The sequence below is a fragment of the Gopherus evgoodei genome, chromosome 1 (genome assembly GCF_007399415.2).
Source record: "Gopherus evgoodei ecotype Sinaloan lineage chromosome 1, rGopEvg1_v1.p, whole genome shotgun sequence".
Lineage (NCBI taxonomy): Eukaryota > Metazoa > Chordata > Testudines > Testudinidae > Gopherus > Gopherus evgoodei.
The window spans coordinates 47,541,811-47,558,509 of NC_044322.1; the positions used below are offsets into that span (position 1 = coordinate 47,541,811).

Genomic DNA, 16,699 nt, shown 5'->3' on the forward strand with positions numbered 1-16,699 from the left:
GTAAAATGCAATCCTTCTTCCCCTCCAAATGTGCAATATTAAACAGAAATCAATATTCTTAACCTAATTTACAAACATCCTGAAGATACTGATGCCATTTAACAGCTGTAGACGCAAATAAAAAAGCAATATCTCACACCATTAGTACAAAACAATAACATTTTCAGGTTGTGTATGCTATCCACCAATGGGCTGTCAATCATGTTTGCTCTGAAGAACAGAGTGCTTTGGGGCTGTTAATCATGCTGGCTGTGTGAGAGAGCGCATTAAGAAATACTGTGCCACTATTCACTGAATACAAAAATAAACGTGTATGAAAACAATACGGATTAAAACAACGAGGAGTCTGGTGGCACCTTAAAGACTAATAGATTTATTTGGGCATAATCTTTCGTGGGTAAAAAACCCACTTCTTCAGATGCATGAAGTGAAAATTACAGATGCAGGCATTATTATACATGAAGAGAAGGGAGTTACCTTACAAGTGGAGAACCAGTGTTGACAGGGCCAATTCAATCAGAGTGGATGTAGCCCACTCCCAATAATTCATGAGAAGGTGTCAATACCAAGAGAGGGAAAGTTGCTTTTGTAGTGAGCCAGCCACTCCCAGTCCCTCTTCAAGCCCAAATTAATGGTGTTAATTTGCAAATGAATTTTAGTTCTGCATTTTCTCTTTGAAGTCTGTTTTTGAAGTTTTTTTGTTGAAGTATGGCTACTTTTAAATCTGTTATGGAATGTCCAGGGAGATTGAAGTGTTCTCCTACTGGCTTTTGTATGTTACCATTCCTGATGTCTGATTTGTGTCCATTCATTCTTTTACATAGAGACTGTCCGGTTTGGCCAATGTACATATATCACATTAGTAGATGTGCAGGTGAATGATTCCCTAATGGTGTGGCTCATGTGGTTTGGTCCTCTGATGGTGTTGCTAGAGTAGATATGGGGACAGAGTAGACAACGAGGTTTGTTACAGGGATTGGTTCCTGGATTAATGTTTCTGTGGTGTGGTGTGTAGTTGCTGGTGAGTATTTGCTTCAGGTTGGGGGGCTGTCTGTAAGCGAGGACTGGCCTGCTTCCCAAGATCTGTGAGAGTGAGGGATTATTTTCCAGGATAGGTTCTAGATCATTGATGATGTGCTGGAGAGGTTTTAGCTAGCCCCTGTAAGTGGTGGCCAGAGGTGTTCTGTTATTTTTCTTGTTGGGCCTGTCCTGTAGTAGGTGACTTCTGGGTACCCATCTTGCTCTGTCAGTCTATTTGCTCACTTCCACAGGTGGGTGTTGTAGTTTTAAGAATGCTTGATAAAGATCTTGTAGGTGTTTGTCTCTGTCTGAGGGATTGAAGCAACTGTGGTTTTATCTTAGGGCTTGGCTGTAGAAAATGGAACGTATGATGGATCCTGGATGGAAGCTGGAGGCATGTAGGTAATTGGTCAGTAGGTTTAGGTATAGGTTGGTGTTTATGTGACTGTCACTCATTTGCACTGTAGTGTCCAGGAAGTGGATCTCTTGTGTGGACTGGTCCAAGCTGAGGTCGATGGTGGGGTGGAAATTGTTGAAATCCACATGGAATTCTTCAAGGGCCTCCTTCCCGTGGGTCCATATGATGAAGATGTCATCAATGTAGCACAAGTAGAGAAGGGATCCTAGGGGACGAGAGCTGGGGAAGCGTTGTTAAGTCAGCCATAAAAATGTTGGCATACTGTGGGGCCATGCGAGTACCCATAGCAATGCTGCTGACTTGAAGGTATGAGTTGTCCCCAAATCGGAAATGGTTGTGGGTGAGGACAAAGTCACAAAACTCAGCCACCACATGCACCATAGCTTCATCAGGAATACTGTTCCTGACAGCTTGTAGTCTGTCCTCATGTGGAATATTGGTGTAAAGAGCTTCCACATCCATGGTGGCCAGGATGGTGTTTTCAGGAAGATCATCAATGCATTGTAGTTTCCTCAGTAAGTCGGTGATGTCTCAAAGATAGCTAGGAGTGCTGGTAGCGTAGGATCTGAGGAGAAAGTCCAAATAGCCAGATAATACTGCTGTAAGAGTGCCAATGCTTGAGATGATGGGGCGTCCAGGGTTTCCAGGTTTATGGATCTTGGGTAGCAGATAGAATACCCCTGGTTAGGGCTCTAGGGGTGTGTCCGTGTAGATTTGTTCCTGTGCTATAAGAGGGAGTTTCTTGAGCAGATGGTGTAGTTTCTTTTGGTACTCCTCAGTGGGATCAGAGGATAGTGGCCTCTAGAATGTGGCGTTGGAGAGTTATTTGGCAGCCTCCTGTTCATAATCCAACCTGTTCATTCTGACTACAGCACCTCCTTTGTTGGCCCCTTTGCTTATAATGTCAGAGTTGTTTCTGAGGCTGTGAAGGGCATTGCATTCTGTACAGCTGAGGTTATGGGGCAAGTTACGCTAAGGACAAGTAGCCTTTTCAAGTTACCTTTGGGACCGGTATCCTTCCCTTTCTCAATGCAATAGATGAGCACTGGATTTTGGCATAACTGAAGGTACTTTGCAACAGGAACAGATCGATCATGTAGGACAAAATTTCTGTGGACTCACCAGTATCGTGGAATTAACAATTAAAGAATTGCAGAAAAATTAGGTGAAACATAATGGAGTTTTGGTGAAAAAATATATCCTAGAAAGCTTAACTGAACATTGCAGTAGTCTTTGACAAATGGGAAGAAAATAAAGTGGCTCTGTAGCCAGTAATGTCATTGTTTTATTATTTGTAAATAAAAATATAAGTAATTTGAAGAAATCGTCCCACTCCTTCCATGCTATTTAGTTATCCGTAATGCATTAAAGTGATTTATGCTTCGTATTTTACATAGGCAGCGTTAGTCATTATTTTCAAAGAGGGGCTAATTGACTAGATGGACCAGTGGCTTCTTCCTCAATAATAGTCCCTGTGCTTCTCCATGTTCATCTTAAAAATATATAGGAGGAAAATAACAAATAAAAAGCCATTATACTGTAAAATGTTTCTGTTTGTGTTTACAAGTTCAGTCAGTAATGAAGAAACCAATGTCAAAGAAAGACTTGAGTTTTCGGGTTTTTTCACATCTAATAAATGTGCCCTTTTTACCTATTACACCTGAAGAAACAAAGATTTCCTCTGTCATTTAATGGAAGAATTGATTTCTGCTTCTTTTATGTGAAAATAAAATACTCACCCAAAATACCAAATTCAGCAGCCACACTAAGAGAGACACAAACATAGTTGCATGTTCATTCTTCAGGAAGGTGACAATAGGGCTTGATCCTGAAAGGTACAGAGCACCTTCAGCCCATATGTCGAGTATGTCTGTAAATGTGAAAATATAAACCCAAGCATCTATTGCTCATGAGCAAAAGACATAATTTTAGAGTATTACTTATTGTAACTAAGATGTGTCTATATTGATGTACAATATATGTACAGCATGTTTATCCATTATCTACTCTATGAGAAGCAATATTTTTATTTTGAACGTTATAAAGTTATATTTTTTCCTGGTTACATAAATGAGGGTGTTTGAGCTGGATGTCCTTTTCAACTTGCAAATGGCATGTAATTTAGCAAATTCATTTTGTTTCCTGTGGAATACAACTAACAGCTTTGGGACAGGTATCCCCTAATTCCTTCCTTTATGATCTTGTTTTCTTTGATATAAGACCTTGCTTTCTGTGATATAAAATCTTGACCATACACTACCAAATGCTCCCTGAAGTGTTTGAGTACAAATCTTGTTTTATGTGTGGAAAAACAGCAGGGAATCTCAATTCAGTTCCTCAAATTGCTTTCCTGCAATGCCTTACTAAGTAAGCTAAAACTAATATAATTATAGTTTTGCTGTTTCAAAGATGTTAAATTTGGTAAGCTAGTGCTTTCAGAGCTAATGTTCTTTCTACATTGAGGACATTTTGAAGGTGAAATAAAAGTAAATGTAATTCTATAAGAAAAATATTAAATTAGCTAGAATGATTGAGTGTTTCAAGGAGTGCTTTGTACATTGGTACTGAGGACTTGGTGGATGGTAGAAAGGAAAATGATGCATTGGAATAGAATTTGAAGGAACATTATACAGAGCAAGAAATGTGATTATTAAGAAAAAATAATTCTATGCCTGTATAGGTCCTGTGATTAATTTGAAATACTGTAAGTGCCCCGCCAGTTATACAAAAATTGTTTATAATAGCTATTTCCTATTCCTGCCTGTTGCTTGAATTACTAAAGATGTTCTAGAGAATCTGCTTTTGATCTGTGTATTCCATGATCTAGTACAGTTTTTCCCAAACTTGGGACACCACTTATGTAGGGAAAGCCTGTGGCAGGCCGGGCCAGTTTGTTTACCTGCCCCGTCAGAGCTGACCGATGACAGCTCCCACTGGCCACGGTTTGCTGCTCCAGGCCAATGGGAGCTGCTGGAAGCAGCGCGGGCCAGGGTCTTGCCCTGCCCAAGCAGTGTCCCAAGTTTGGGAAACACTGTTCTAGTAAATTGAGCCCAGAGCTAGAAATCAAGAGAACAGTAGTCTACAGGTCTGTTGCATCTTATGCTGGGGTTATATTCCGCAGTCAGCACGTAAAGCGAAAATCACGTATAGTCAAAATTACATTGAGTATAATGGTGGGCAGAATCTCCCGCACTACAGGAACAGTATTAAAATTGTTATTTTTCTCTTTTTTTTGTTTGTTTTTTGCTGACTGCATAAAGCTGAAATCGCGCATGTTACGCACATAAGATGAGACAGACCTGTATTCCCAAATTTTACTGCAGCTATGCTGTGTATCCTTAGGCAAGTAATTTAACCTTTCTGTGCCCCATATATAAAATGGGGATGATAAGACTTGTTTACCTTTCTAAAGTATTTTGAGCTGTGTAGAAGAACAAGAGCTACAGACCTGCAAATTCTTATTATTTATGGTGCCCCTTGTGCAGTAGCATAGTAATGTTACATGCATTTTAAGAAAAGCTATTTATATCGTTTCATTTCCTTAAAAAGTTCCAAACATTATTTTTAAAGGACATTTTCACAAGAAAAAGATAATACTTATCATTCATAGAGGAATTTAGGATTGTTTTGTGGTTTTGTACTTAATATCTTTGTGAGCAGAAGCTGATAACAATACCCAGTATTGCCTGTTTACAGATAAGGTCTTGATCCCGGTACTCATTCAATTCACTGCCAGGATTACCAGTAACTTCATTGTTCTCAAGATCAGTAGCATAAAGTAAAGGTAGTGAGCATTTACTAGGACATCTTTAGTTGTAAAATAATGATACTGTTGACAGGTAAGTTTTAAGTGTCCATCTCTTGTCATCTGAACAAGTCATCCTGGTTTTCCATGGTATTCTACCTTTCTCTATCCTTTGCTATCATAAATCTTCTTGGACTGCAAGGCACAGTCAAAAACATTTATGTAAATTGACTTTATAGCCGAGACTGGACAACATGAGACCAAATGAGTGAATTAGAACTGGGCATCACTTTACAAAATGTAATAATTCATGTCAGTGCTTCTACAAGAGGAGAAAAGTATCAGTAATGCAACCACTCTAAAAGTTGGTCGAGGAATGGTTGCTATTAGTCCTTGTTTGCACTTATGAATGCCGAATTCTCACAAATTGAATCAAAAACTAAAAAGTGTTGTTAATATAAAATACTGTCTGTGTTGACATAAATCAAGTTTGTGTGTGTGTATAATATTTTAGATAATGATTATTCTGGCTATTTAAAATACAGCTACAATGGAAACTTGCCAATTTGCATCAATGTCTGATCCTGCATCCTTGGAAATGAAGTCAATAGAAACTGAATGTGCTTATCAGTTTCTAGGTGATACTCAGCACCTTGCAAGATAAGGCCCTAGGAGATCCATTGCAAACTAGCAAGTTTTGTGAATTAGCGAGTAAGCAATTATTATAAAAACAGGAATAACGCATCACAAAATGGACTTTATTCACTCAGGGCCTGATCCAAAGCATATTGAAGTAAATGGAAAGTCATCATTGACTTCAGTTAGACTTTGTCTTAGATTCTTATTTTGTCAGTATTTTGTCTGTGATAATTCATTCAATATTAGCAAATATATTGTAATATATTTTTTAAATATTACCAACATTTTAGATGTCCTGTGTTATCTATTACAACCTCTTTTTTGAGAAATGGGGAGAGGCCAGCAGTTGTTTTGTGTGAGTTTTATAAAGAATACATTTAATCAGACTGCACATTGAAGAGGTTCCTACTGCCTCTTAAATTGTTTTAGAAGAAATAATATAATTCATCAATGTGATTTATATTTTAGGGAGCTTTTTCATGTGCTGATTTTGCATGCTAAGATGAGAAACTCATTGACACAAACAAGAAAATTATTTATGGCACGGTCCTTTCAAATATATGGGTATATACTACTTAGTGTTTTTTTTTAATCTACTGATTAATTTAAAGTGTAGTTCTGGATTTTCTGAAATCCACTGAAATGCAGCCTGAGTATCTGAAAGTCGCAGAGAGTTCTTAAATAGTATCATTAGTGGAGGCCGTAATAAAAAAAAAATTCCAGCAATTGTTTTAAATATACCATAAAAACACTTGGATGTCTGAGTGGGTTGTGTAGGTTGTTGAAACATCTCAGTCTGTGGGCCAGTTTCTCCTATTTGTGGAGTTACTCTGTCGTACACTGAGAGCAGAATTTGGTGCTGAAATTTAAAGTTGGAGTTACTAATTACCGGTATATATTTCATGGTTTTACAACAGTCGATATTCTGTGGTGTGAAAACTCATCCAGAATAAACACAAAAACTAAATATTGTCTTATCTGGTAAAATAATACTACCTAGAAGTTAGATCATTATCTAAAGACTTTTATTGTAACCCCTGTAGCTATAGTGTATCTTGAAATGATATATTTCCATAATTTTTTATTTTTAACTGTTGTGTCAGTGAAATTGTGATTATTTTTTTTCTTATATATTATCCATGAATTTTGTTTCTCAATTTGCTTCCTCCCTTTTAAGATCCCAGAGGCGTATTTTATTAGAGACCCTCATACTTTCCTCCTTACAAAGGACTTTATTAAGGTATATGTGTTGTATTTGGTGTAAAGAAATCTCTCAAGCCCTTAACTGCATGTCCTCACAGGTTAACATTTTCACATGTAACCCCAGCTACTGGAAATAAGATTGGTTATTTGGTTAACTGAAGCATGCTTGAAAGGAGAAGCAGAGCTTGTCTACAAAATACTAACACTTGGATGAGTCTGCAGCCTGAGAGAAGAGCACCCGGTGAATTTTCTGGACTTTTTTCATGGCTGACTTAGGATTTGCTTGCATTGTCAAATAGTGTGTTGACCTATCTCTTTGATGCATATTGATTATGACAATCACTCTCCTTTCCCTGCAGGCCATGGAGGCACAGATACAGAACTTTGGACAGACGCCATCTCAGTTGCTTATTGAGCCACATCCGCCTCGGAGCTCTGCCATGCACCTGGTGAGATATAACTGCTGGTTGAGAATTTATATCCTTTCAACCTGAGAATCCTTTAAAGGTCATAAAATACCTATTTAAGTAACAGTTTCTTTTCATGCCCTGAGTTGCCTACAATGCCATAGTGCAAGGGACTGAACTAGATGACTTCTTGAGGTCCCTTCCAGTTCCGTGATTCACATAATCTCACTGATGATAAAAATGTTACTAGCCATGAGAAAAAATTATGTTCTACATACAGCATTATCACCCTGATTTTATAATCATTTATACCTTTTAATATGATTTGTAAGGAATAAAAAGTAAAGTCAATTCATGTAGTATTCTCTAAAGATTAACTTAAATCTACAATGCACTAGAAAAATGACTAACCATCTGTGGGATTTCTGAGTTCCTCTAAAAATTCTTGTTTCATCCTTTGGATTTTATACAATTTTATGTTTTTGTTGTAATAATGGGTTAACTGACTCTTCTATTTGACTCCTATCTACAGTGTATGAATAGTAACTGTTCTGATTATTTTGTATTTTGATTTTTTGAATTAATGCTAATTTATCACTTTACAACCTGTAATGATAACCTAATGGACTTTAACCATACCTTTTCTCTATTTGTCCTCATGTAATGATCCAGCAATAGTTTTCCCCCCTCTATTGCTAGTGCAGATAGCATTGTTTTCCCTGTATGTACACGTTTGCCTACTCATTTTAACCTTGTTTTCCCTCAGACCTCCTCACTAATTGTGTTATCCCTTCTGTTTTCTTCTGCTCTCTTCTCCTTTCTACTCAACAGTGTTTCCTTCCACAGAGTCCACTCATGTTTAAAGATCAGATGCAGCAGGATGTTATTATGGTGCTGAAATTTCCATCAAATTCTCCTGTCACACACGTGGCAGCCAACACGCTTCCCCATCTTACCATTCCTGCAGTGGTAACTGTGACTTGCAGCAGACTTTTTGCAGTGAATAGATGGCACAACACAGTAGGTAGGTGCTCATAGATAGATCTCTTATTTAAACATTCTGTAAGCAGTGCATCTTTTAAGTTTCAAGTAGAGTAGCTGGGTTAATCCCACTCGCCTAGAGATAAGCAACAATTTTTTACCCACTTATCCCTGTGTGTATTGAGTACTCACAGTGTCCATTTTCCATGGTATCACTCCGAGAAGCACCCTCCCCAAAACCACCACATCCGCTTGGCAGCCAATTGCTTTGTTGCTACATCGGTATCAGTCTTTAATGTAACATTTTTGGGACAGTACTATTATTCTTGACACCACATTATAATATGCCACAATTTTCAGAAATACATAGTACTGAGCTAGCTAGTATGTGTGTATCACTGTTCACTATTTGAAGGCTTATCAGCTATATACAGATGTCTGTCACAAGAGCCAATAGTACAAGCAAAAACTAAAGCACTATATTCCTTGGCTCCACTTACAGAGTGTCCAATATGGATGAAGTAGAAGAACTTAATCATTACCCCTGTGAACAACTAAGTGGTCATCAATCTATTTCAGCATTCTATTCTAAATGTTTCTGTGCTCTGTCACTGTGCAATACACATGTGCTGTCTGGTTAGAGGTAGTTTAAGCAAATCTTATTATTACCTTAGAGTATTATATCAGGTACTTCCATGTTCAGAGGTACCCAAAGTTTATCCAGAGTTTTACACATCACTTTTTAAATGATAATTATATTAATTTTGCTCATCCCTATAGTGTAAAAGTTTGAAGGGTAAGAAGTAGTCATTGGTATATATAAATTGTGAAATGGAAATGTATTTAAAAGATGTTTTCGGTTCAGAATTAGTAATCTGAGCCTGCTACAGGTGGTAGCCATGTTGCCAAAAGATTCATTTGCTTACAAACATTTGTGACACTGGCAGTTGAGAAACCCAACATAAGAGACCATAAACAAGTCAGTCTCGTGCAGTACTTTTATACTAATTTTAATAACAGTGTTTTTCAAGTCCTCTGGGGACATTGGCTAACCACCCTTGCCCATTAGCAGGCCCCTTGGGGAACCTCTTAGTATGTGTTACTGTCTCTTAAAAGGATCTTTTAATGGGCAGTAGAAGAGTGGGAGTAGTGAAATGCACCCACTCCCATCACTTTAGTGAGCCACAACGGTAAATAATAGCTGATGCGGTAGGTAAGGAAACCTCAGGTGTTCCCTAGAAACCATGCTTTAGTTAAGAGAAGCCTTATAGGCCTTGATTTTTCTTTGACGTTCATGTAACTATTTTGTTCACTTACATCCACGTAAAACATGAACATCTTTGCTAACATGCAGAATTCAGTTTACAAACCATATGTGAACTAAACCATGCATCCTTTGTGCAATCCTGGTACTTATCTAAAATACCACAATGCTTTTTGAATAAATAAGGCAAAAGAGAAGGGTAAGCAAAACAGTCAAGAAATTCAAAATAAATCCTACACTGTTCTTAGCTTTAACACTGTATGTGTCTGTCATAACATTTTTCCCAGATTTGGACATTAGCGTCCAAAATATGGGTGTTAGCATGAAAACCTCCAAGCTTAGTTACCAGCTTGGACCTGGTAAAGCTGCCACCACCCAAAAAATTAGTGTTTTGGGGCACTCTGGTCCCCCCAACAACCTTCCCTGGGGACCCCAAGACCCAAATTCCTTGAGTCTCACAACAAAGGGGAATAAACCATTTCCCTTACCCCTCATCCTTCCCAGGTGTTCCCTCCCTGGGTTCCTGGAGAGATACACAGAAGCAAGCTCTGTGAATCTAAACAGAGGGATTCCACCCTCCCTATTTCCAGTCCTGGAAATACAAGTACCAAGAGAGAGAGCCAAGCTCCCCCCTCACTCCCCTCCTTCTTCCAGAGGGAATGCAAAGTCAGGCTAGTAAATCTAACACACACAGATTTCCCCCTGACTTCTTCCTCCCACCAATTCCCTGGTGAGCTACAGACTCAATTCCCTGGAGTTCCCCACTAAAGAAAAACTCCAACAGGTCTTAAAAAGAAAGCTTTATGTAAAAAGAAAGAAAAATACATAAAAATGGTCTCTCTGTATTAAGGTGACAAATATAGGGTCAATTGCTTAAAAGAAATATGAATAAACAGCCTTATTCAAAAGAACACAATTCAAAACACTCCAGCAACTACACACATGTAAATACAGAAAAAAAAAAAACAATAACCCCTATTGTTTTATGATCTTTGTACTCACAACTTGGAAACAAAAGATTAGAAAGCAGGAGACAGAAAAATCCTTCTCATAGCCGAGAGGGACAGGCACAAGACAAGAACAAAGGACTCTCACACAAACTTCCCTCCACCCAGATTTGAAAAAGTCTTGTTTTGTGATTGATCCTCTGGTCAGGTGTTTCAGGTTACTCCTTTCCAGGTAAAAGAACATTAACCCTTAGCTATCTGTTTATGACAGTGTCATTTTCTGTTACTTCACAACAGCATAATTTAGGACAGAGTATCAGTCTTAATGCTGAATTTTCTAATTCTTGCTGGTTTGGTTTACAGTCTTAAAAAGTCTCTCTTTCCTACTTAGATTTAAATTATAAAAGAACTTTTAAAGATGTATCTTCTATTATAAAACTGTGGCATCATTTAATTGTAGTGTTTTTTACTTAATTATTCCAACAATAATAATCCAACAATCTAGCATTTAGAATAGGTTCATGAACATAAAACTGCACAGAGATACTCAGGTACCATCATAAGATGTAAACACAGCTTAATTTTTCCATAATAGTTTGTGCATAGTGCATTAATGCTAAGTCTCTAGCTTTCTAAGGTGAGGTGTTAAATTACTGATTTGTAAAACTCATTTTTCAAGGTTAATTGAGGACCCTCTTTACTTTTATGACATGCTACTCTAGACATGTATTTCATTAGTAGAAACTGACTATATTATTACTAAATATAAGGATTGTCAGTGGAAGATTCTTAATTTAAAAGGTATTGTGATAGTAAGTTTCAAATGTCTGTTGACATTACAGAAGATTGATTTTGTCTTCTGACCTTGGAAAGAGGCATTTGCCTTCCCCCCACCAACTATACTGCACCCAAATTGTGCTACCTCCCTCACAAGTGTCTTGCTCCACCAATTTTGCCTCTCCATCCCACCCCTTTTGTGAGGATTACTTGCAGTGATAAATAGGGCGTAAAAGTTGTGGCTCAGTAATATAGAAAAGAAAAAATCATTAATGTTTGCAGCCTGGTATAGCAAACTCCTGTATAAGAAAGGAGGATGATTTGTCTGGCATTGATATACCATGTTCCTGGATACACAAAACCAGCAGATAGTGTTTTCTGCCATCTTTGGTTGACCAGGAGACTTTTCCTCTCCCTATCAGATTACTGCTTTACCACGGAAGTGTCCTCAGGACCAGACCATTGCAACTCACTCTGTATTAAGAGACTGTGTATTAAGAAACTCCACAGCGATACTACTACTGGTACTTTATCTCTGAAACGACCTCACCTTATCTAATTTACCAAGGCACATACACTTCACAATGACAATGCATCTAAAGAAGCCCAAGCTAAAACACTCAGGGGCTTGGGGCACAATATTCCAAGTGTTGTATAGAATCATAAAAATTTAGGGATGGAAGGGGAATTAAGAGGTGACTCAGTCCAATCCTCCATGCTAAAACAGGATTAAGTATACCTAGACCAGGGGCAGGCAACCTATGGCATGTGAGCTGATTTTCAGTGGCACTCACCCTGCTCAGGTCCTGGCCACCGGTCTGGGGGACTCTGTATTTTAATTTAATTTTAAATGAAGCTTCTTAAACATTTTAAAAATCTTATTTACTTTACATACAATAGTTTAGTTATATTATAGACTTATAGAAAGAGACCTTCTAAAAACGTTAAAATGTATTACTGGCATGTGAAACCTTAAATTAGAGTGAATAAATGGAGACTCAGCACACCACTTCTGAAAGGTTGCTGACCCCTGCCTAGACCATAAGAACATAAGAACAGCCATACTGGTCAGACCAAAGGTCCATCAAGCCCAGTATCCTGTCTTCTAACAGTGGCCAATGCCAGATGCCCCAAAGGGAATGAACAGGCAGGTTATCATCAAGTGATCCATGCCCTGTCACCTAATCCCAGCTTCTGGCAAACAGAGGCTAGGGACACCATTCCTGCCCATCCTGGCTAATAGCCATTGATGGACCTATCTTCCATGAATCTATCTAGCTCCCTTTTGAACCCCATTATAGTATGTGTATATATTCGTATTCTGCAGTAGTCTCCATTTCCTCTTATGGAGACTTGGGAAGAAAAGGAAATAAATATACATAAATATATATACATTGTAAGGGTAAACAGTCTAGTGGTCTGGCATGGAAAAGATTGTCACATTATGTCCCAAACCCAATTTAAATCTCTTAGTCTCCTCTCCCAATCAATTATGGATACCAAGCTTGAGATCTTGCAACATGACTGATTTGCTGGGTCCAGAGTTGTACTTGTTAGAGGATTTGATAAATATATTTTCAGTAAATTTGCCACAACTAGTAGAAAAGTCTGAAATGTCAATTCTGATTAAAACATCACAGATTATAGACGATAAGAAGTGCTGCTTACTTTACACAATTTCAGTCTGCAACACAAAACAAATTAGATACCATTTTCTTTTTAATTAGAGTTTTCTTTTAAGTAAACTGAAAATATAATGAAGCAGTTTCAATGAGCAGAACATTTCCAGCCAACATGGGTTTAGAATGTTATTCCCCAAACGGATGGAATTTATGCACTTGTACTTTTATACTGCCATTTAAGATAGATCTACTCTATGAGAATAAGCAGCAAAGAATCCTGTGGCACCTTATAGACTAACAGCCGTTTTGGAGCATGAGCTTTCGTGGGTGAATACCCACTTTGTCAGATGCATGTAGGCATCTGTCTACATGCATCTGACGAAGTGGGTATTCACCCACGAAAGCTCATGCTCCAAAACGTCTGTTAGTCTATAAGGTGCCACAGGATTCTTTGCTGCTTTTACAGATCTAGACTAACACAGCTACCCCTCTGATACTCTGTCAGAATAGTATGCTAATATAAACTATCCATGTGTGATGGGAGAGGGGCTTCATCTTATTACTAGCTCCATCACTCACTATTGGACATTCAATTCAGAGAAATGTGTAAATGTTATCTTCTTCACACACATGTAGGGGTCATCATTGTAAAAGCCAACAACTACCACAGTTAACCACACCTATTCAAGATATGTATTTCTAAGCATAGGAGGAAACTCTGGTCCAATGCACTGTAAGGTGACTCTTGGCAAATAATGACTTTTTACTTATAGCTGTACATTTCACCAACAGTAATGGCTCTATAGTAGCACTTGTGTGGACTAGGATTGCTAAATGCGGCACTCCCTGGCTAGGTCCCTGAAATATCTCTTATGCTAGCAGTGGCTGGAATAGAGGTAGCTATGCCAGCTTTACACCACTCATGGATTTCCATCCAGAAAAGGAATCTCCAGTTGGCTGCCTAAACCAGTGTCCCTCCCCTTTTGTACCACTGTGGTGGCGCTGTGAGGCTCTGTCCCAGTATTTGTATATAACATAATGGTCAGTTACACCATTGTAAATGAGGAGTTGATTTGCTGAAGTCAGCAACTGCAGTTGTTGGCTCAAAGTTAGCATTTGTATTTGTATTTAATTTTATTTATTTGAGTAAATAACTTCTGTATTTTGTCACATGGAAAAAGGAATCTTAAAAATGAACACAACAAGAAATGTTAAGAGATTAAGCATTTTTATGGAGTATAATCATTTTACAATTCTAATACTGGAAAAACAATATGAAAATTTTGTAAGCAAGTTCCATATTTATTTTATTCCTTCTTTCATCTGTAGGCCTCAGAGGAGCCCCAGGATATTCTTTGGATCAAGCCCATCATCTTCCCATTGAAATGGATCCATTGATTGGTATGTCAATAATAAAAGTATGGTTATATAGTTGAAAACAGTGTTTTCAAGAATTGTTGATTAAGCTATATTTGTATATTGTGCTTCGTTTTACACAGAAAACAGGCAAATATTAATTCTTTTTCGAGTGTTTGCACATGTGCATTCTACTATTGGTGTGTGCGCACCCCATGCACAATCACCAGAAATATTTATTTCTCAGTGGTACCCATTAGGGTAGATTTTCTGTGTTTATCTGCTTTTTTGCCAATCCCTGGTGCCAAGGGATTCCTCAGTCACTGGGCTTCAAGCCCTGCATTTCCTGTAATACGGCTATGCCCCTGAGTGACTCGCACTCAAGTGCATTGGAGAAGCTCATACTGGGGACCATTTACAATTTTGCAAGGACTTAAGCCTCATGTAGAAAAAGATGGGAAAGCCAGGTTAAAGTCTCTGCCCATGAAGGTGGGACTGAGATCTCCATCTGAGCCAGGCTGGTCACACTTAGCACCCAATGCCCCAGTGTCAGTAAGGAGTGCTGCTTCTGTGGTGTCAGAGTGCCAGCACTGATCCCAATCCCCAGTGCCTAGGAAGAGTCATAAAAAGCAGACTACCAAAAGAGGGTAATCCACAACACTCCTCTGCCTCAGTACCGCAAGAGCTATCACCCTTGACTCCAGCACCTACATGGGTACCATCGAGTCCAGAGCCAGAAGAAGCTCTCATATCTGCAGCATTGCACTGTACCAACACTGTGCTTGAGGCATTTGCGGATGCCAGGGATTTCCTCTCACTGTTGGTATTGGTTTCACTGGCAGTGAAACAGCTATTGCTATTAGTGTCAGTGGGCACAGGGAAACCAGCTGGATCATTACAACTCTCAGTACTGGACAAACTTCACCTACCCATGACAGCTCGCCCAAAAGTACCATCAAAGGGGAAACCTGTGATGCTGGCCTCACTATGAACCTCTCCACCTAGGCACCAATCACCGGCACCATCAGGGGCTGTACCCCCATGGTCATTAGAAAAAGAGTCATCCTCTTCTGAGTAGGAGATTGGGTCTCTTGTCCTCAAATCTGCACTCATTACACCTCCAGATGTTCCCACCATTCCATGGATCCAGTCAACAGGAGTACCATCAAGTGGTGGGCCAGGAGGTCACTAGGGTCTTACACTGATTCTGTGGCCCTTTTGGAATTCATGGTATTTTTCCCCAGTTTCCAGAGCATATGCCAGGTGCTCCTAGTCAGTGGCTTCAAAAAAGGCGTCCTGCACCTTCCCACCAGCTGGGCACCTCTTCCCAGCTCCGGTACTGAGCTGCTACCAGACTCCAGGAGCAGGCACAACAGGATCCCATAGATCAAGAAGGGGAGGAAGAGCATCGTAATCCAGTGCTGGCCTCCTTCTCCTCCTCCCCTGACAAGGCAGTCTCAGGCGGTGGCATGTTTCCTCCTCCAGATGACTATAAAGCTCACCAGGAATTGTTCAAAGGGATGGCCTTAAATCTGGGCATACGGATGGAGGTAGTAAAACAGTCCTCCCACAGCCTGCTTGATATTTTAGCCACTGCAGGTCTTTCAAAAAGGGCTGAGCAAAAGTGCTGTGTACCTGCCCAAAGTTATCAGCTTCTTTACACCCATCTCCTCACCTCCAGGTCCCTAATACTATCGGCAGCCAGTGAGAGAGAGAGGCAGGGACATGAGGGTGCAACCCAAAATCAAAGGAATCAGTAAGATTAGACCTCTTTGGTAAGGGAGTTTATTCTGTGGGCAGTGGTTACATCTCAGAACTGCAAATTAGTAGACATTGTTGGGTAGACATGACTGTAATACATGGGACTCCATGCAGAAATGTAAAGACTTACTGCCACAAGATGCTAGACAATAGCTCTCCTCCCTAGTGGGAGGGAAAATCGGTGGCAAAGGTCTCATTATAAGCTGCTCTAGACGCAGCTGATACGGCTGCCAGGTCCATGGCTTCAGCGGTGACCATGCATAGAAGTTCCTGGTTACAGTCCTTGGGCTCCCGCATAAGGTCCGACAGACTTTCCAGGACCTGCCCTTTGAGTAATCCTCACTCTTTTCGGAACAGAGAGAGTCAAAGCTCCATGGGCTAAAGGACTCAAGGACGACTCTAAAATCCTTTGAGTTGTACACCCCATCCCCTTCCAGGAAACATTACAGGCCTCAGTCATCCCTCTATTACTCTGCCATGTCTACCCGTCAGGACCTACAGAGAAAAAAGAATCGGGATTATAGGCGTAGACCACCTTCCCCTTCTGCAACTGCATCAA

At 39.4% G+C, this 16,699-nt stretch overlaps 1 protein-coding gene across 1 annotated transcript in view; it reads left to right on the plus strand.

Moving 5' to 3' along the window:
- NBEA (neurobeachin) overlaps positions 1 to 16,699 on the plus strand; it is an 853,790-nt gene that overhangs the window by 810,725 nt on the left and 26,366 nt on the right. Inside the window, 3 exon segments of the mRNA XM_030563353.1 lie at positions 7,385 to 7,474; positions 8,264 to 8,456; positions 14,353 to 14,424. Coding sequence (XP_030419213.1) covers positions 7,385 to 7,474; positions 8,264 to 8,456; positions 14,353 to 14,424 — 355 coding nt within the window.